Consider the following 22,691-nt stretch of genomic DNA (forward strand, 5'->3'; position numbering starts at 1 on the left):
ATCCTTAAATTGCCTAGAAGTGGACATAGTACTCTAGGTGTGGTTTGACCAAGGCAGGCTAGAGTGGGAATATTACTTCCCTTGATTGGGACACTATACTTCGGTTGTTTTCAAAGAGTTGCCTCTCTGTAGTGCAGATGGGGACCTTCAGGCCTGCAGGTCATATGTGGCCTCTAGTGGATGCTTTGGATCCAGCTTGTTCCTTGTTCCTGCTCCCCATGCAGCATTTAAGCTTAGGAAAAAGGATATTCGTGTCGATAGAAGTTTATTTCTAAGCATAATTGCTGCTTAAGCTGAGTGGTGGTGGTTTGCAGCCCACAAAGATGAGGGTTAGAGTATAGGCTCTGTCTACAAATGCATTGTGAATCTATCTAAAAGGTGCACCTAATTCTACATCTCATTAAGAAGAAAACCACCCACAATTTCATCGGTTATCTGTTGCTGATCATTTTAACAGCAGATTGATCTGCTGCAAAAGCATAACTTTCCATTCCTACTTTCGTGGCCCTAAGCCTCAAAAACTAAAAAGAAGGTAGAGTGTTGTTGTGCTCAAGTCTAGCTTGAAGGCTTCCCATAGGCATCTGGTTGACCTCTGTGAAAACACGATGCAGGCCTAGATGGGTCAATGGCTTGATCGAGCAAGCTCATCTTCTTATCTCTCTAGTATACAGGGACTGGAGAACAGAAGATACGACTGCTGATAAATTGATATTTATAGGGCCTTTTGAAATCATTGCAGTAGATACTGCTTTCTATTCCCAGCTAGTGAGATAGTGGGATGTGGCCATCTGTATAGTCTTGCTCCCTCTCATTGTTTTCCACCAGCGACTTAGAACAACTTTATTCTTTTGAACTTCAGTTAATTGTTTCTCTCATGCCCTATGGGCTTTTACTGTTTGCATTTGATTTGATTCCTAATTTGCATTTGATTTATGCTTGCATTTCATTTGTGTTTGTTCTTGTTTGTTGCTTTTTAACATTTAACTGCTGTTGAGTCTTTGTATTTGTATTTTATTGTTATTTTTTCCAATTTTATTTTTAACTGCTGGATGCTACCTCAGGTGCCTTAAAGTGTAAATGAGATATTAAATATATTAATAAATACTAGTAGAAGCAACACTACCAAACATAGTGATTATTTGCAGGATGTTTTATACACCATAAAACCACCTTTCACAAAAAGACTCAAAGGCCAAGAAAGAGTTGTCAGGCTTTCAGATTTTGCATTAGACAATAACTGGAAAAGAAAGAAAAAGAGGATAACAAGAGCTCCAGTGCTAAAACACACATATAGAGGAGTAAGCCTCACTAAACCCAGTGGGACTTACTTCTGAGGAAACATGCAGAGCGCTCTACTCTAAGTCAATAAAAATACATATATTGAATTGTGTTCTACTGTGGAGAAACTTTGCCGCATCTTGAAGAGGAAGCAGGGGCAACAGTAGAAACTTCTAGATCAGTTTCATCCACTTGATTGGAAGCACATGGATTTTTTCCACACAGGAGACATCTAACGAGACAATCGCGGAACTGGAAATGAAAAGTACAAATTTACTTTTGGCTCATGCCACATTTGATTATACGTCATTCATGTACACAAACACATATATATGTGTGTTTGTGTGTGTGTGTACTGCTGTGAGACACATAAAGACTGTATCCAACATTGCAGCTCTACAGGTAGAAGGGGCTGCCATGTGCATAATTAAATTTCCTCTTCTTTCCCTGTTCCTTTCTGCCGCTCCTCCCCTTGCATCCTCGAATATCAGCTCTGGAGGGATGGGGTAAACCCTCTGAAGCAGATTGGGGGGGGGGGAGAAGAGAGAATGGAACCCCACTGGCACAGTATGTTTGGTATGTTACAACCCATCTCATACAACTAGGGTTGCCACTGTGAAATCCCTGGCCCTGCTCCTATGCCTTAAACAGCAGCCTGAGGCATGGAGGGTCAGTGCCCAGTGCAACAGAAACAGTTGTGCCCCCCAAAATCTGCCTCTGAGATAAGGACAGGAGGCATTGAGACAAAAAGGATGAAGGAAACGTTCAGAAGAGGTAATTGATTTATGGGGGCGGAGGCAGGAAGAGAAAACCACAAGTTTTAAAAACAAACCAGAACAAAAAGCAAAATTGATTTGGATTTAGCACATAGTTTTTGCATGCCAGCAGTTTAGAAAACAGATTCTTCCTGCATATTAACAGCTAGAATAGGGTATTTTCCCTCTTTCTCTAAAGTAGGGTTTTTTCCACCTGTGGCTTCATTGGGGTGCATTAAATGGCTGCAAAAAATAAAGCCACCTCCTCCATGTCATAAAACAAATTGTATGCAAAATCTTGTGCCTATATTTATATGCATTTTTCTAGGGAGGGGGTACCATAGCTTTCATCAGATTCTCAAAGGGGTCAGTGATCCCCAAGTGGCCACTGCTCTAAAGACAACATATAAATTTATAAGCAACACATAAGCAACACATAAATTTATAAGCAATAAGTATTTATCTTCTTTAAGTATGTATGTATGTCAAAAGACTCATTTACTATTAAAATGATATTTAAGTTTAAATCCAGCACAGATTTAGGCATGCTTAAGACCATTGTATTCTATGGGCTTGGTGCTTCCTAGCTCTGTTGCGTTTTTTTATTAATATATGGGGACGTGGGTTTTGTTATTAATATATGGGGACGTGGGTGGTGCTGTGGGTAAAACCTCAGCGCCTAGAGCTTGCCGATCGCATGGTCGGCGGTTCGAATCCCCGCGGTGGGGTGAGCTCCCGTCTTTCGGTCCCAGCTCCTGCCCACCTAGCAGTTCGAAAGCACCCCTAAGTGCAAGTAGATAAATAGGTACCGCTTTATAGCGGGAAGGTAAACGGCGTTTCCGTGTGCTGCGCTGGTGCCGGCTCGCTAGAGCAGCTTCGTCACGCTGGCCACGTGACCCGGAAGTGTCTCCGGACAGCGCTGGCCCCCGGTCTCTTAAGTGAGATGGGCGCACAACCCTAGAGTCGGACACGACTGGCCCGTACAGGCAGGGGTACCTTTACCTTTACCTTAATATAAGCACATTAAGCATTCATACTATTTTTATGCACTGATGAAACTTTCAAAGGCATTTTTTATGCTATAATAGATTAGGATCTTATTTTGTGTAACTGGGCAAAAAATCCTGAATGTTGATATAATTGTTACTGAAACAAGTGCATGAAGAAAACAGAAAAAGCATCCTTGATAAATCATTATAATAAGAATTCATTTAGCCACAAGGTGGCAGCATAGAAAATAATTCTGCACATACAGCAGGCCGCTTTAAGGCAATCCTGGGACAAACCCACCAGAGCATTATGCTATATTCTTTGTGCACAAGAATGTTTTGTATTGCTCGATTTACTTCCTGACTAGTGAACAGACAGCAACGTGTGTTTGATCTGTTGTGCAAGCTAAAAAGCAGGTCAAGCACATACAAAATTCTTGGTTAGAGAACATTTCCCTTTTTGCAATGTGTACCATCCCTGTGAGCCTGCTAGGAAAGCTGGCATGCCTGAATAGATATAAAAGCAATGTAAGCAATTTTATTTACTTGGGAAAGTCCAGACCTGCAGATAGATGATTTGTGGTATAGTATACTCTACATATCATGCAGGGTGGGGGTTAAGATCAGGGTAGCGGATTTTGTTTTGCAGTGTAGTTCAGAAGAGGGAGCAGAGGGATTTGGAAGTAAAATTCGCAGGGTGGTGGATTTTTTTTTTTAAAGACTCCCAATGGATGTTGAGTCTATACAATATTTATACTTTGATTTTCATCCTCCACAGATCATATTGAGTTTAAACTCACCTGCTTGTTCATAAAGATGTAGATGATTGGATTATAGAATGTGCTGCTTTTCGCCAGGTACATAGGAATGGTGGCTATAATAGGATTAATGTAGATTTGAGGATTACCCACAACTACCAGGGCAAAAGTTGCGTAAGGAAGCCAGCAAATCAAGAATGCCATCACCATGACTATCACCATCCGTGACACTTGAGCTTCCGCTTTCGTTGTTGAGCCTCGTTGAGCTACTCCAACTTTAGCAACCTAGTTAAAAATAGCACATTCAATACCTATCAAAAATAGGACATACATCAGTGTAATTACATTTCATTGCACATAAAAGAATAGGATGACAGTTCATGTGGAAGTGCTTAAGAATGTTTTATTCTGCATGCCAGCAGGAAGTTCAGGTCAGCCTTTACAGAGCAAGTTTATTTTGGGAAAGAGAGAACAGGAGGCTTTTGTAATAATCTGCTAATTTGCAAATATCCAGTCTGAACAGGTCTTGAGGAATGCAGAAGCAAGTGTATGGATACTGGCAATCTGACATGCAAAGGTGACAGTGGCATCCATGGTCTGAGCTGATATGATGTCTTAGAACAGGAATAGTTAATGTGGTCCCCTCCAGCCATTATAGACTACAACTCCCATCATTCTTGACCGTTGGCCAAGCTGGCAGGGACTGATAGGAGCTGAAGTCAATCAGCATCTAGAGGGTAGCACATTGGGTACCCTTGATTCAGTCTGTCTGCCTCCAAATGTTCGCAACTGCGTAGTCTTACGAGTTCACCTAAAAGACATTTGGCTGCAAAAGCTGGGAAAAGGAGGAGCTGTGAGTACAAGGTTGGGAGGCCAAAGATTGGAAAGCGCAGTGAAAATAAGTTACAGGAGGTAGGGAAGAAATGAGAAATCCAGAGTGACCAAAGTTCTCCCTTAAACATAGCATATGATGGAAAAAGGCACGCCAGAGGAAATGCAATTTGCCAAGATACAGGAATGCTACAGGGTCTGGGCCTGAACGCTCTATTGTGGCAGCGAGGAAAGCAGTAAAGGCACGGACCAAACTCCATTACCACACGGAAACTGGCCGTGTGATGGACAGATAAATTCCTTGTAGGCCTGTTTTTGTTTTTTCATCTGAGCAGACTTTAAAGAAGTGCTTCATATGTTATACACAGAAGGTTTGCTTGATAAATGTGAGGGGAAATATCTGTTTTGGCGTTTAGTTAAGAGGGTGAATTTAAAACAAATTGTAAACACTTTTCAAAGCCAGGAATGTGAGAAGCTGCCTTATACCAAGTCAGACCATTGTTCCATCTAGCTGAGGAGTGCCAACACGGACTGGCAGTGACTCTCCAGGGTTTCAGGCAAGAACTTTTCCCCATCCGACTTGAAGCCACAGACGACTGAACCTACAACCTTTTGAAAATTTGAACTAGCACTGAAAACACCTTCCAAATACAATGCAGTAATTTGTCTCATAGCCAGTTCCCCTGCTAACCTGTGGTGTGGGTTTCTGTTCAGCAAATCTGTGCTTGCTTCAGTAGCAGACTGGCAGCCAGAGCAAATCCCACAAACAAGGTGTTGTAATATGTTGCCACTGGTTTGGCACCACAAGCAACCCAACTACCACATTATGCACCAGCTGCAAGGATAGCTCCACATAGAGCACATTGCACTAATACACATTTGAGGTTGCCAATGCATGGACACTAGAGGACACCTGTGCTTCCAGTGACAGTGATGGACCTAACATTATCTTATATTGCACACATTAATGTGTGTGTGCACGCAGCCCTTGTGAGTGGCAAAAGCAGCCCCAATGCTATGTGTGAATCTGAATCACAGATAAATCGTTAATGAAATTATGCTTTGGTATGGAAAATATGTAAGATATGAGCACCCATGGTTAGTGAAGTCTAAGCACACCAGTTTAACATTTGCCTAAATTCAGATTCCATGTGCTCTGATTCCTTGAATGATGACGGTATGCAACATAAAGTAGCCGATATTGACCCAGTTGTTGTTTTTTTAATGTAGCTCAAGCCCTTGGGCCAGATTGTCTTTTGAATGAGTCAGTACATTTTAATTCTGGAATTTTTTTTAATGGTGCTAAAACACTTTTAAGGTCAGCAAATTAAGCAAAACATAATACGAAATGCAGCACTACCTGGCGCAGAGTCCATAGTAGATATCCATAGGAAACCAAGATGGCAGCGAACGGAATTGTAAAGCAGAATAGAAAGTAGCAGACAATATAGGAAACATTAATAGGGTCACTGTTGTACCAGTCCGGAGCACAGGAGGTCATGACACCTTCCATCTGGTATCCTCCCCAACCAAAAAGAGGGGGAGTGTTCCAAACGAGAGACCAGACCCAGGACGCAGCAACTCCAATCATGGCTTTCCTGGTGGTAAAAGTCAGTGTTCCCATAGGCTTGCCGATCACAATCGCACGGTCTATAGCTATCACTGCTATGGTGCATAAAGCCACAATGCCTGCAATTGAAGTAAAAATATGCTATTCATTCCTTTTAATATTAAGAATATTACACAAACTGTATCACAGCTGGTACTGTTGAATTTCTGAAGAGCCTCGATGCATTCAAATCCTTACCTTTCTAGAAGAAGAAGAAGAAGAGTTTGGATTTGATATCCCACCTTTCACTCCCCTTCAGGAGTCTCAAAGCAGCTAACAGTCTCCTTTCCCTTCCTCCCCCACAACAAACACTCTGTGAGGTGAGTGGGGCTGAGAGACTTCACAGAAGTGTGACTGGCCCAAGGTCACCCAGCAGCTGCATGTGGAGGAGCGGAGACGCGAACCCGGTTACCCAGATTAGGAGACTACCGCTCTTAACCACTACACCACACTGGCTCCCAGCTCTAGGGAGCCAGCATGAGGAATTTGCAACATTCTGCTGTAGTTTTGAATTACATCCTTCACAATAAATCTTCCTTCCATTGACAACATTACTTTCAACTAGTATCTCCTGGATCAGGGATGGGGAACCTGTGTGGCCCTCCAAGTGCTGTTGTACCACAGCTCCAATCATCCCCTGACCATTGGCCATTGACTTCTGCTAGTGGGAGTTTGGGGTCAAGCAACATTTGGAAGGTCACAGGTTCCACACTCCAATATCACCCCCTGATTCTTCTACTTCTTATTTATTAAATTTGTCCGTTGCTTTATCTTGCCCAAGGCAACCCAAAGCAATTTGCAAGCAAACAAACAAAAGCCACATAGGTATGTTAAAACCAGGGAAGAAATACATTGAAAACATCTCCCCACCTCTGTCACTTCTAAAAGGCCATAGAAAAGGGAGAAAGGCCTGGTTATAGAGGGATGTTTTTGGCTGCCATCTAAAGATGTATAATAATGGCACCAGGCAAGCCACCCTGGGGAGAGCATGCCACACAAAGCATTCCACACCCATTCCACATTCCTTTTGTGGAGGGGGCACATGAAGAAGGGCCTCAGATGATGATTGTAGGGTCTGGGTTGGTCCTTGACGTATTGTGGTCCTGAGCTATTCAAGGCTTTATCATTCTAAACCAGCACTTTGAACTGGGCCGGGAAACTAGTTGGCAGACAGTGCAATCGGGCCAGGATTGGTGTTACAACCTGGCCACTGAATTCTGCTGTCTTTAAAGGCAATCCCATGCATAACATGTTGAAGTAATCTAACTTAGGGGTTACCAGAACTCAGAAACAGGCCAAGTGCTAATATATGCAATATTCAGGAAATTCAGCTTGGTCACATTTAATTTTAAACAGGGTTGCCCCACTTCCAAAGTTAAGTGGATTAGTTAAAAGAGAGAGCCAGGGAAGTTAGATTTCTTCAGCAAGCTTGGTAGTTATTTAAAAATCATTAATATAGACACAGAGATAAAATGTATATAGCAAATTTAGAAAGGTACTAATAATTCCAATAAGATACAAGTATGCTTAACAAGCAGAGTCCAGAAAGCTATAAAAGGCAAAAAGGGCATCTGTAAAAGAGAAAGTTTTGCCAAAATGAAAAGAACTAAAAGTAGTACAAACTCTGGCAAAACTAATATAAATTAGCAATACGGCCAAAACAATTTTTCCAAAGAGCATACTGGTGGTAAACAATTATAGCAGTTTTAAAAATTTATAGTAATTTAAAATATGACATTCTAGAACTATCCGTTAAAAGCCGTTGGGGCTTGGCATTTGTCAGATTACAAATTAACACCGAACAAATCAAATTCTGTGTGAAAGATTATTAGGAAAGGAGTTGAAAATAAAATCACCAATATAATATTGCCATATAAAAATGTATGGTACCACCCCATTGGAATACTGCATACAGTTATGGCACTGTACCTGAAGAAGGAAGTTCTAGAGCAAGAAAAGGAGCAGAAAACTCTCAACGCTGCAAGGTTAAAGCATTTGGAGCTCTTTTAGTGTAGAGAAGAGGTATGCTAAGTCTGAACAGGAAGGAAGTTTTAAAATTCTGTATAGTGTGGAAAAAGTGGAAGAGAAAAACTTTTATCCCTCACCCACAAGAGTAGAACTTGGGATCACTTGCTTTAATAGCTTGCCACTTTATTCAGAACAACAACATAATCATCATCATCATCATTCATCATCAACACACAACAGAATATTTGAAGAGAGTCTCTGGTTAGATCACGGTGCATGGGGCTTTGCCTTTGCTTTTGCAGTTTGATTTCATACCATGGGGTGGGGGTGGGGGTGAGATGCAGGGTACCCAACATCATTTTGATTTTAGAAGACCAGCTCCACATCTGTCAAACATGGCCTGCGTGGAATGGGAGAGATAAGGATCTGGCCTGCTGGATGGACCCAGTTCCCCACCCCTGCTTTTAAAGCAGACTCGTATATAATATCAGCTTCATTCACTAAATGAGTGCATGCATGCCCCCTTCACCCTGACTTTTCCATCTTGAGCAGAAATGTCTAAGGGGGCTTCTAAGCTCATTCAGGAAGCATGCCTGCCCAGACTTATGAAGAACCTTCACATTGGGATATGGTAGTCACTTCTAGACCAACCTGTTTATTGAGCATCAATTTGTAAGTGGAACCTGGTGTAAGAAAGAAGATAGGGAGGTGGGGCCTGATTGAGGGCAAACTGAGGTTTTTGGGACAGTGATCCATTCACCCTAAATAATGAGCCTCCACTGCTGAAATAACACAGCAAGTTGTGGTTGAACAAAATATGGTACTCCTCCTCCTAGAGGAAGAGATGGGAGAGTGCACATTTTCCTCACACTGTTAAAGATGGCTCATCTATAGGCCAGTAAATGCTAGTTCCTGGGGTAGGGAGTGGAGAAACATCAGAGCAGAGCTGTTGCCTTCATGTTTGGCTATTGACCTTCCTGGGGAAATCTGGCTAGCCAGAGTGAAACAGGCTACATGCACTTTAGGATTGTTCCTATCAAGATGCTGGCTTTAGGAAACTATCCTCAGAGATTTGTAATTGTGCTGCATTCAGTGTTTTTATTTGCCCACTTTTATTTTATTGATAAATACTGGCTTCACTCCTTAGTCAGATATAAAGCTTTGTATTCCAAGCAACTAACTGCAGCTAGTAAAGTGTAATTTCTTATTGATACTTCATCTCAGTTCAACTGTCATCTCTTAATGCACCAGGAAGAAAAGTGTTGAAAACAGTGCAATTTTCATTCACCAGTAAGTGCTATAAAAATTAGAGTTCTCTAAGGACAGCCCATATGAAGTTGAGCTCCTAGGCTGAACAATGGGATGCAAGTAAAAGAACTGATGAGATTATAAAATGTCTTGTTAAGCCATCCCATGAATACTGAGCCACGTTTTAATTACTGCATCATAAAAATAGACAGTGTGGCAAGCTTAGAAATGGCAATGAAGATTGATTTTTTAGAGAAAGGATGCTGGGTGCATATAAAAAGGAAATGTGCATTGTGGGGGATAGATGAGAAAAAAAGTAGTTTTGTTGTAATGTACATAAAATGCTGTATGGATTTAAAAGTGAGCTGGGTCCCTCTAAATAGGCAGTTTGCAGGCATCCTATATGCCTGTTTTATATTGAAACCCCATTCACTCATTCTCTCCCCACTCCCACCCCTTAAATATCATTGCAGTAGAGGGGGAGAAGGAATGACCCTATTAGTCTACCCCCCCCCCTCAGGTTTTCTGCAACCTCCTCCATCCCAGTGTTTGGGACTGAATGTCTGCAGCAGGGTTTAAGCTGGTTGTCTGCCTGAGCAACAATGGATTTCCTAGCTATGAGGCATTTGGAAGAGTTATTTGGCTTGGGCTCCTGGCTTGGGCTCCCCGCTCCAATTCCTTTGTACAATCCTGGCTCCCTATTCCTGTGCTCCGACAGCTGCATACAGCTCAGCCCTGACAGTGTCGGAATCTGGGAGAACGCCAGCCATGTAAAGTTGCATAGCCTAAACCAGGCTTCCTCAACCGCGGCCCTCCAGATGTTTTTGGCCTAAAACTCCCATGATCCCTAGCTAGCAGGACCAGTGGTCAGGGATGATGGGAATTGTAGTCTCAAAACATCTGGAGGACCGAGGTTGAGGAAGCCTGGCCTAAACACAAATTTACTTCAGTGTGAAGTAGGCTACTGTGACTGGCCCTAAGTCACCCGATGAACTTGTCCACTCCAAGCTCAATGCTACACAACACTACACTGGTATAAACCGGGCACAAAGACAGATGGTATAGTCAAGAATAATACACTTGGCCTAAGCCATGTAGGGCTTTCTGTCAAACCAGCGCCTAGAAATAAACTCAAAATAAATATATGATGAAAAGCACTCTGACTTTTAATAGTTGTCAAGAACAGCCCTACAGAGAATGTGTTGTATAGAAATCCAATGTGGTGCATGTGGTGCAGTGGTGCAGTGGTTAGAGTGTTGGACTAGAACCTGGGAGACCAAGGTTCATACCCCTACTCAGCCATGAAGCTCACTGGGTGACTTTGGACCAGTCACTGCCTCTCAGTCTAATCTACCTGTTGTGAGGATTAATTGGGGATGGGGAAAACGATGTACGCCACTTTGAGCTCCTTGGGAGAAACGGTGGGATATACATAAATGCAATAAATGAAATGGGGGGGGGGGGAGTTGTTTAGGATTGACATTGCAGAAATGCAAATGATGCCCACTAGGGTCAGTTGCACATTTCTATTTGCAGAGACAACCTTGTATCATTAATCTTTTTTTATGTGGTGGAGGGGGGGGGTGATTTTAGAAAGCTTCACAGGGATACCCCTAATGTAAATGACAGCTTAGTACAAGAGAGGAAAGGACAACATATTCGATTTTAATATAATATGAGGACAGTATATAAGGGCCTTTTGTGGAACATTATATAAATAAGTAGTTTGGCTTCTAAGGTTCTCGCCTCCTCTCCCATTCTGTACGTGTGCGTAACAGTGGTTTGGAAGTGAGGGTTGCTCAGTTTGCATTCTCGGGCAAACGAGAAACTTGGTATGTACCACCCAAGGCATTTTGTGTACACCAAGAGCTATTAACAAATGTAACAGCATTACTGAACTATATGGGACGAAACTATTCTTATGTTATAATATTATGCCATTTATGGTGGACAGCTGAAGCTTCAATTGCTGCTTAGCTTTTTAAAATAGCAATACAAAAGGGCCTGGGAACAGCATGGGACCTCATGGGTGGCTTGGGAAGGCAGTCGAGGTGGCTTGGACTTTACGTGGGCAATCATGTGAAGCCCCTAACTTCATTCTTGAATGGTGCCCCATTCTTCCATTCCACTAGAGTTCCTTCCTGTTGTATTTCTTCTGGCTTGCCCCCTTTCCCCCCCCTCTAGTTTTTCCCTTGTTTTTAAAAGTGGTCCTCCCCCTTCATTTCAAAGTAGTTTCTCAACAATTGGAAGGGGAAATGTTTTATTTAATTGATTTTTAATAAATAAGTAACTCTGGTTGTATGGCTTGGCGGGAAAGAGCAAATTGATAATTTCTGCGCGCTCTCTCTCTCTCTCTCTCTCTCTGTGTGTGTGTGTGTGTGTGTTTGTGTGTGTAGAGGAAATGAATTTCCTTCTCTGGCTTTCTTGAATAGTAGCTATATTAGTTTTACATGTGTTACATGTGCTTTAACTGAAAAAAAAAACAACCAAACCATGCCACCAGAAAACTTGGAGGAGCTTACACCTGAAAAGACCTGCATAGGATTGGGAATTCTAATATGAGAGAGCCATGGTGAAAACTGGAGAATGGTGATCTCCATAGGTTAATCCAGGACACGTTTGTCTCTCGCTGTGCTCATCAAAGATCCTGGCTCCACCTACCGCGGGAATGTGACCCTTAACAGAAAAAGGTTGCCAGCCTTTGCACTTTGCAACCCAGGCAGATGGGTGGCATATAAATAAATAATTATTCTTATTATTAGCCATCATTTGAGTGCCTGGCCCTCTTGGGGTTTGCTGGTACATAGTGCATCCATGAAAGAAGGTTAAGAAAGAACAGGGAGTTAGATTCCTTGGTGGGCCCTCATTCTGAAGCCCTAGCGCTTGGGAATCATGCCTCTGTTTTCAGAGGGAGTTTACAAGGCTAAGTTCATTTCATAATCTTCACTGAAGAAATAGGCTCTTTAGAAATGCTTTGTTAGAACAACTCCCTCCCCATGTTTGGGTCACTGCACTTCCATCCAAGAGAGTGACACCTCATGCTTTTACATGTCAGGAGCTTTTTTAGAAAAACATTTTGAGCATCACTATAAAAACCCATTTCTTTTCTGAAACACACTGAAGCTGCTATTTTTGATTTGCTTGCCTGGAGCCAAATTTCTGTCACAACTGTTCTCAAGAAATGCTTCTCTATTGTGAAAAAACTCTTTTATATGTTGACTAACCCTTGATTTTTTATTTATTTTTTAGCAATAGCCCTTGGTATTGCAATAACTAACAGTATATGTGCTTTCTAGGTTGGCAATTATTTCAGCTGAGTTCTTTGGCAAAGGGCATAGAATTTTTGATAGTGTAGTAGATGACATTTCATCTCAGGAAAATGTTTTTAGAAGGAGCGCAGCATTTTAAAAACATGCCAGTATCTTGATTAGTAAAGATTTGCCATAAAAATGTGAACATGTATGCTTGAACATGTATGTTTCCTGAGCATATTCTATTGTCTTGTCAATTAAACCTAAGTTAGATTATGAATGTTTCATTGCTTTGTTTTGCCATTGTTAAGAGCATGTAGTATGAGCCAGGAAGTCCCTGGATCAAATCTTAGCAATGGACTCACTCAGGGGTCTCTATTATTATCCCCATCCCATGAAACATGAGGATAATAACAGAGGCGTAGTAGGTGGCGCTGTGGGTTAAACCACAGAGCCTAGGACTTGCCAATCAGAAGGTCGGTGGTTCGAATCCCCGCGACGGGGTGAGCTCCCGTTGCTCAGTCAGTCCCTGCTCCTGCCAACCTAGCAGTTCAAAAGCACATCAAAGTGCAAGTAGATAAATAAGTACTGCTCCAGCGGGAAGGTAAACGGCATTTCCGTGCACTGCTCTGGTTCGCCAGAAGCGGCTTAGTCATGCTGGCCTCATGACCCGGAAGCCGTACACCAGCTCCCTCAGCCAATAAAGCGAGATGAGCGCCGCAACCCCAGAGTTGGTCACGACTGGACCTAATGGTCAGGGGTCCCTTTACCTTTACCTAGCAAGGTCAGGTGGTACCTGGTGCGGAATTTTTTTTGTCAATCTCTCCCCCATCGACGGCTCGGGGTAGTCTTGGGAGTTGCAGGCGGGTGGCTCACCCGGGGGTGACATTCAGCGTGTTGCCCGCACGCAACTCCCAAGGCTCCCCCGAGCTGTCAAAATGAAGGCAAAGCGGCGCAGCTCCCCCCTTCCCCTGACGGCTCGGGGTAGGCTTGGGAGTCGCGGGTGGGCGGCGCACCGAATGTCACCCCCCCTCAGGTATGACACCCAGGGCGGTCCTCCCCCCGCCCTCCCTTCCTAAGCCTCTGGATAATAATATGTGACATGTTATAATTTTTAAAAATAAAACTTTATGAGTGTTTATTCCTTAACTAATTCATCATATATCGTCTTTATCTTCAGCACATTTAAAATGTACTGAAAGACAGTATGCGAAGGGCTTTGAGCTTTTAGGGGAAACGCTGCCTAATTTCTAAGTGTTGTTATTTTTAAAAGATGGAGGGAAGACAGGGCTTGATTAAAGGAGAAGTGAGGACAGAGGAGGAAACAAACCTACAGGCAAAGCAATCCTGAAGTAGAGGTGCACATGCCATCATATCCACAGCCCTACAGCTGCTGCTGGACATAGTGAAAGCTAAGGAGCAACAATCCTCCCCTTTTCTGCAGCACTAGCGCTATGTTGTTAATACTCCAAGACTATTCCATAATAAATGGTTTGTAAAATAATTGCCATACATATGGTACATACTGTAAAGACAAAAGCTATTTCTATTTGATAGGTGGTGCACCCAGAGAAGCAATGGAGGCTTATTTAACTTCCTACAGTTAAATACCAACCGACTGAATGGCAAACAGAGGCAATATTTTGGGGCAGAGGTTCAGGGCACCCCCACAGGAGAATCACCAGGAGGGCTCCCAAATGCAGCACATTTTGAAGTGACATTACCACCAAAGACTATTTTAAATTACTTAACTGCATTACTGATAGCAAAGTCAGAAACAAAGTTCCAATTTGCTCCATTTCCGCCCCCTGATTTTGCACCTATGCAAAGCTAAGAGAGATGTAATTTTATTTTTAAGACATAACTCTACCTGCTAAAAAGATTGTGATAAAAAATGCATGATATTAAAACACACACATATTAAAACTGTAAGCATATTTGCTGCAATAGGGAGAAAAATAAATAAGAGACCAGCATTGTTGAAATGCTAGCACAACTAGGAGTCTTACAGAAATCTGTTGCTCTTCCTACCATGCAAAGACAATTTAGTTGCTTGTGCTAACTTTAAACATTTTAGCATCTGGCTCCTTTCTAACTTATGATACAACAAATCAGTTTTAGAGAAGTACTCACCAAAAAATGCCATAGAAAAGCCTTCGGTGACACAACCAATTCTACCCAGGTTGTAATACCCAACAGCATTTGTTTCTACATTCAGAGTTCCTCCCAACAAGGCTGCTCCAAGATCTGCTATGGCTAAATTGACCAGGGAATAGTTAATTGGCTGACGAAGCTGTCTGTACTTAATAGTTACTGCAATAACGGTTGTATTTAGAATTACTGATAAAGTGCAAGATATTGCCATGATAATTGCAATTATAGTGTAACCAATACGAGGCATCAAGACCACTCTTCCTGTGCTGACATTCACTGACAAGGGATTGGTGTCCAAAGAATCCATTTGTTGTTAAGACACCAAGCTGAGATAAAATACTATTTGAGCTTTTTTGCGTTGTGCTACCTGTCAGTCTCCAGTCATTCTTTTCTCTAGATGACTATGAAACCCCTTCTCGTTTGATGTTTCAAGAAATACAAGGCATGATATTCCATGGATTACACAACATTTAAAGCAAATCCTTAGATCCGGATTTCTTTGATCATAATTCTCCCCTCATCATTCATTTTCTAATTAATCTAGCACTACACTCATCATAATTACTGCAGCAGAGAAATATGTCTTGCACAGAACTTTTTATTTTTCCTAGGGCAGTGGAGTGCATAATTCATTTTAAGAATGAACCTGTGCAATCTAAATGCATTTGGGAAAGCAGTTTCCTTAATAGGAATAATCAATTATGGTTTTTCCCTCCCTGACATGCTGAGTGAATCTTTCCACCTGGGTTCCCCATGTCAACTGGAAAGTCAGAATGAAAGGGGACAGAACGAAGATTATAGACCTTTCCGTTTCATTCCCGAAACTCTCTCTTCACTCTCTCTGCAGATGGTACCCCTGACAACATAAATTGGCTCGGAATTTATTTACTCTCAGAAAAGAACCTCAGTATACTAGTGAAGGCCTTGGCAAGCAAACAGCTTCTGCTGTGGATTTGCCATGGCACAAAACCATCACTTTTCAATATGTGTGTGCTTTTCTCTACTAAGCATGCATACGCGGGCAAAAATGTGTTCTTTCTTTGGTCACCTTTTAACACCTTTAACATACTTTGGACATGTCCCTAGTCCATGCGTAAAACCCTCCACAGGCTTATGATTGGTAAGTATACTGTATCTTGTTATGAGTTGGGTAGGGTGGGGCAAAAGTGGGCTCTGTGTGAGACCCTTCTAACCCTTGGTTCCAGCAAGTGTTAAAAAAAATAAGCCAGGCTAGGTTCTTGTGTTGATGTGATAGCCTGGGTGATGGGCCAGCTCTCGTTTAGTTGGAAGGAAAAGCCCGTGTTTAGAACTGAGTTGCAGTGATGTGAACTAGAAGAAAAGCAGCAAGCTGGAGGGAGAATCAGAGCAACGAGAGCAATGTTTGATTTCTGTTTGAATGCAAGGCTGTGGCTATGAAAGTAACAATACCCTTTTGGAGTGTTAATGCTGTGAACCCCTCCATTGCAGGCTCAGGTTGTATATGTGCATAAATAAACAATACTGTATAAGGACACTGCAGTCTCCGCTGTGCCTCATTTCCAAAAGGAAACACAAAACCTGGGAAAGACCTGGAACCCCTGGAATTTTGCACCATTCAGAGATTGGGGTGGTGTGCAACGCTATATTTGAAGCTACCCTTTATTGCATGCAAAATGTTTTCCAAAGTTTTCCTTCCGCATTTATCAATTCTTTCTGCTACAATTCATTGCCATCAATGAAATAGTAATGCGTGTTGTGGTTAGGGCATCCTCTTCCCCTCGGGTTACAGGCTCAAAGAAGTTTGGAGCTTTTTAATTTTCCCACCCTCAGACAAGATTATTCACACAAGCAGTGGAGTTTTCCTCCCAATCTTGATATCTGAGCCTGAGGGCATTTGTGAGATTTTCAGGTTAACCCTATAATTCCTAATGGACAAACAAGAAAGATATGTACATGTATCTAACAGGGGAAGGGGAATGCATTGATATAGTGTGTTTGGTGTCAGCCCTTGAACCAGCTCATGGGAACTGCAGTTTGTTAAATGTGTTGGGAATTATAGTTCTGTGGTGTGTAAACTACAGTTCCCATGAGTCTCGGGGGTGCTTTAAATTTATGGTGTGTACACAGCCTCATTCTGCCTAATGGTAGAGCCTGGCCTGCTCAAACCGCTAACCTCTCCTATCTATTTGAATTACAGAAATCAGAACAAACAGAAATGAAACAGGATATTGCCAAAGTCGCCAGCAAGATTCAATCTTTTGTCTTTTCATATTTAGGTACAGTTTGGAGTATATAAACTGCAGGTTGAAAACGGTAAGTAAGAGCCAAGGAAGACTTGACCTCACAGTTTTTGTGTAGGTCAACCAGGCAAATTTTATACCAACTCCTCTTTTCAGATTATACTGTACATAACATGAAAACAGTTGAGGATAGGACACAAAAACCTTTCATAGTGATGCAAACAGTAGCCCACCCTTGAACCTCTCAAATAACTGGAAAGTTTTTAGTTACTTGAAGAGCATAGCTGTCACTGCACCCTTAATGTTATGAATAAAGTTGCTGCTTCAGGATTTTCAGGGGCACTGAACTGATTGTTCTTCAGCAGGCCTAATATTGCAATTAATATCATTATGTTAATATCACATGCTAATGCACTGGGTCGTTAATTGTAACACTGTCAGCATGTTCTTGCTAATGCATTTACCTTAGTTAAAGACGTTAATACTTAGCAGTGTATTTGCATATGTTATGTGTGCTAAATAGAAGAGCTCTTTCATGCTGGGGTGGGTGGGTGGGAAGTATTGTGGAAGTTAAGAACAGAGGCAAAATTGCCATTAAGATAATCCCTTGATTGCGCTCTTGAAAAGGAAAGGGAGTGCACTGTTGCTGTTACTCTAGGTAGGCATGGTATTTTGTAAATTTGTAACAAGCTGGTCTCAAATGCTTATTCCCCCCCCCCCCCCCAGATATGTAGATTGAAGAAGAGTTCTGCACAACATGGAAACTCACAAGCTAAATCAGCCTTCTTCAGCCAGTTTTGGGCTCCAACTCCTGTCAGCTTCAGCCAGCACGGTCAATATTTCGGGATGATGGGAGGGCAGAGGTCTGGAAAAAGCTATGTTAGGTGCTGAACAACAAAACTCTACAGAGTTTTTGACTGAAACCAAGTATTATGCTTTATCAGAGTAACCATAGAGCTATAACCTTCATTGAGTGTGTTTAAATAAAATTCCAGATTTGTTTACAAAGCACCTCATCATTGCTTTGATTCTCTGGCTAAGAGAGAAGTGGTCACAAGTTTTCCCTTCACATTATTAAAATTCATTGATGCTAGTTACAAGAAAACACTACCACATAAAGATAATATCAGGTCTCTCAAGTGTTAGGGAATGTCTAAATTTCAAAAAAACACCTCACATTACCTCAGTCCCATCTTTATTGAGAGAGGTTACCACACAAGGAGTTCCACACAGCCTCAAATTCACTCCTGTTTCCCTTTTTGTTCAGTGACTACTTTGATATCTAAGCACATATGCGCAGTGCATTAAAATGGCAGTGGTAAGCAGAGGTTAGGGGAGCAGTGCACAGGGGGCGGCAGCTGTGGTTGTGGGACTTGGGAGTTTTGTGAACATGTTCATGGATTTGGATCTGAAACTTGGAGCAGGTTGATTCAGGTCTAACTTGAAGCTGGATGCAAACAGCCTTAATGAACATTTGTAATGTTATTGGGGGAATGCCCTTCTGCTTCTGTTGCTCTGACAGTGACAATTGGGAACTGTCATCAAGCTTGCCTAATAACAGCCATTCTTCATTGTTAATGAACATCCTGCTTTGCAAGGAAAAAGGAACTTGGGGAGCATCCTGGCTGATGCTCTTTCATTTTCAGTCATTGTACAAATCCCTAAAGTCTTACCAACATAACTTGAGGCTACAGAAGCTGTTCTTTCTGTGTCAAAACTCCTCTTTTTAATATTGTTGTGACAGCTAACTAGCTGGTACCTGTTTAATAAGGTAAAACAGGACATTGAATATATAAGTTGCCTTTAACACTTTGATCTGTCTATCTACTCTATCTATTGTTTAAAAGGACAAATTGTTGTCAGGTATGCAATATATTTATATGGTATTTGACTGGTCACAGTGCTATCAGAATTAATTTTAAAATGTATACTAAGTTATACTTTGAACAATTGGTTTCTTTTACATTTTAAAATAACTATATTTATTGATTCTCATAAAATTATATCTGCCTCTAAAAATAAAGAACCAATAAAGTGTAGTGATTAGGGTTTGGGACTTAGGTCCCAGAGGCCACCTGGGTGCATTCAGGATAGATGTCACACATGTTCAATCTAACCTTACAGAACTGGTGTCAGGGAAAAATGGGGAACACTCTATTATTTCATCCTGAGCTCCTCAGAGGAAAGTGGGTTATATTAATGTGAGAAATGCTATCAAGACGTTTTCTTCTGGTTTCTGCATTCTGTTAGACCAGGAGTGGTAAACAGGATCCCATTGGTGTTAACAGACAAAGAACCAGCTCATCCTCCATGAGCCATTTTGATAGGTGGGCAGGACTGTCTTGCTCATATTGCAGTTATTTCAAATTGTTTCCTAGGCCTTTGGAGCCATTGTACTTATTGCTCATTTGATATATTATCAGCAACTGTGGGCAGAATTCTGTGGGAAAGTGACAGACAAATAAACAGATGAGGATTATGAAGATAGGGCAACAGGTGATTCAAATATAAAGCTGCAGCTGCAAAGGAAGAATTAGGAGCATGCTCTAAATGTGCTCCTTGTTATTGCTTTGCAGGCCTGGTGTGGTTTCAATGGGGGAACTGGGGGCACAACAACAGAGAAAAAAATGCACAAAGAAAGCACTGGCTGGAAAGGTAAAGGACCCCTGGACGGTTAAGTCCAGTCAAAGGTGACTATGGGGTTGCGGTGCTCATTTCACTTTCTGGCCGACGGAGCCGACATTTGTCCACGTACAGCTTTCCAGGTCATGTGGCCCGGATGACTAAACCGCTTCTGGTGCAATGGAACACTATGACAGAAACCAGAGCGCACAGAAATGCCGTTTACCTTCCCGCTGCAGCACTACCTATTTATCTACTTGCACTGGTGTGCTTTCAAATTGCTAGGTAGGCAGGAGCTAGGACAGAGCAAGGGGAGCTCACTCTGTTATGGGGATTTGAACCCCCGACCTTCCAATGGGCAAGCCCAAGAGGCTCAGTGGTTTAGACCACAGTACCACCCGCATACCTCCACTGGCTGAAAAGGAAGAATTGGGAGTGCACTTAGAGCACACTCTCAGTTTCTACTGTGGAATTTTTAGGCCATGGCTTCACCAGTCCAGTGACTCATACATTATATGACGGAGAGGTAGATGTTACCTTCCCACTTAAAACCACTATGCCAACCAAAGGGGGAGGACTGGTGGGCCAAATTAGGCCTGCAGACTGGAGGTTCCCCACTGCTCTTATATGTGCTGGAAGAGGCCCAAACTAGACAAGGCTTGGGTGTTCGGTGACCGGAGGAGCTCTCTGCATTTTTGTCTCTTAAAAAGCAGCCCCTGGAGGAGGTAGGGCTGATTTGGGTTGAGGGCACAGCAAGCAGAGGAATCTAATGCTCTGCCCCCGCACTGAAGGCCCAGTCCAAGCTGCCCCTTTCAAGACTGATGTTAGCTATGGAGGGGAAAGCACCAAAAAGGAGACTGTAAGTTGTCTCCTCTATAGCTAACAGTAGCTTTAGGATGGCGATTTAAGTCAAGGGTCTGGCATGGAAACAAAGGATAATTACCACCCCGCGCTTCCTTGTTGTATTGCAGCCCTTAAGTCTCCCAGTGACTGCTTCTTAAGAAAGACTTGGCAGGCGACAGCTCGAGGAAAAACCTAACATGGATATGATGGCCAAATAAGCACAGAACTTGCTTTTAAATGTGTTCAAAGCATCAGTTGATTCCAAAGGATCTGATGGAGGAACATAGGAATCTGCCTTATGCCGAGGCTGGCCATCTCGCTCCCTGTACTGTCTGCACTGAACAGCAGTGACTCTCCAGGGTTTCAGACAGGAGCCTATTTGAAGATGCCCAGTTCTGAACCCAAGATAAAGCATTGCCCAGTTGTTTCCAATAAGGGGTGTCAGGCAACTAAACAAAAGCTAAGTGGGGTCCTGTATGGTTTCAGATGGTGCGAGTGAAACAGCTTCTACTTGGGTAATGGGACGGACTTCCCCCATCTCCTCCCTCCTATTTGCGCCATCCACAAATCTGCTCAGGAGGGTTGGGGAAAACTCCTCCCAGACAGATTTAGGGTGTGTGCAGGGGGAGAGGGGGAGAATGTTCCACGGTGCAAAGAAAAGTTCTTGTGCTGACACAATGTTCACCTCAGCGCTATCTTGAAGGCAACCCAAGATTTAAAAAATACTGAAGCCTGGATCAGCCAGATTTTTAGCTGTACTGGGTGGTGGGAACAAACTGTTTTAGTTGAAATACTGAGAGATCTTTAATTATGGAAACACAAATATAGGGTACAATCCTACTTTAATTAAAGACTATTTTAATAGGATTTTTGCATGTGGCATTTCAGACATAATATGCAATTCTCCAGAGAGGCACTGTTCCTAAACAATTGCTATGAATTTAAGTGTGGTTTGCATTCAGGAATGCATCATGGGTCAACTGGGCAGTTGGATTCAGTAATGAGTGGGGTTACACACACACACACACACACACACACACACACACACACACGTGTGTGCCGTTTCCATACCCTTTCTACTTGAATTTCGAGCTATGAAAACAGAAAGCTTGTCTCCTCTTGGTCTGTGCCTGCTAACAAAAATGAATTCTGTGATGTGACAGTGTCAGCTAGTTTTGTGCTTTCATGTATTCGCTCAAAAGAAATGCATACTTTTTGATGTTGTTCTACTTACGTCTCTTCAAAGGTTTCATGGCAGCTGCATTTCATGGTTCTCTACAAAACCACCTGCAAAACATCCGTCATCTGAAAGTGATATTCTAAAGAGTGCCTCATAGACTCCAATCTGCAGGTTGCTGAATGGCACTAAATTGAAAACGGCCTTATTCTAAAGGAAATAGATGCCGTCAATCCTTTAAGTATATCAAAAGCTGCAGTACAACACAACACAGAGAATATAATGGATTTCTAGAGAAGCAGCTGGAAAGTTGCAGTGCTGGTGTAATTTGTTGAATTCTAGCAGTGCACAATGGGGACCTTACAAATTTCCTCATAGGAAGGCTTTGACTTGGAGCATTTACTTCAGTGTTATTTTAGACATGTGATAGCAAGGACCAAAGAGATGTGGGTCATTCATAATGGAACTCTTATGCTGACAACTAACTTGACCATAGTTGACCAGCATTGGTAACCTCCAGTTGGTTTGGGGATGTAGTCCTTGAAGGCTGTAGCTAATGCAGAAAGCAGTGGTTAGGGTGTGCGTACGCGTACACAAATTACCACCACCATGTGGCATTTTGTGTGTGGCATTTGACTGACTGCCAATCAAGGTCAAGATTTTGATCTACAGTATGCAGTTAAGGACTAGGTTCATCGAGAGAGCACCTTATCTCTTATACACCCAATAGGTCACTGCGTTCTGCAAAATAGTTTCTCCTTTGAGTCCCTCAAATATCAGAAGGCTGCTCCACAGTAACGCCAAACAGGGCTTTCAGTATGGCTTCCCCTGTTGTATCACCACTTAGATATGACAGGTGCCCACAACGCCAGATTTAGGGCGGTGTAGGTGGTTCCCCTACACACGGCGCGAAGCCAGGGGGATGGATGCAAAAATAAGAAGATCCATAATTGAGAAGATCCATTTGGGGGTGCCAAATTTTGGCCTTG

At 42.4% G+C, this 22,691-nt stretch overlaps 1 protein-coding gene across 1 annotated transcript; it reads right to left on the reverse strand.

Annotated features, from left to right (window-relative positions):
- Nucleotides 1–1,253: 1,253 nt before the first annotated feature.
- On the reverse strand, nucleotides 1,254–15,148 carry LOC310838984 (parapinopsin-like; the record flags this gene model as incomplete). The annotated part of the gene is made up of 4 exons (XM_083727079.1): nucleotides 1,254–1,530; nucleotides 3,823–4,065; nucleotides 5,972–6,300; nucleotides 14,821–15,148. 4 exons carry the CDS (start codon nucleotides 15,146–15,148, stop codon nucleotides 1,393–1,395), a joined length of 1,038 nt encoding a protein of 345 aa, XP_083583205.1. The 3' UTR covers nucleotides 1,254–1,392.
- Between the last annotated feature and the right edge of the window lie 7,543 nt (nucleotides 15,149–22,691).

This window comes from Podarcis gaigeae, assembly GCF_964106915.1.
Source record: "Podarcis gaigeae genome assembly, chromosome: 2".
In the NCBI taxonomy this organism is placed as follows: Eukaryota; Metazoa; Chordata; class Lepidosauria; order Squamata; family Lacertidae; genus Podarcis; species Podarcis gaigeae.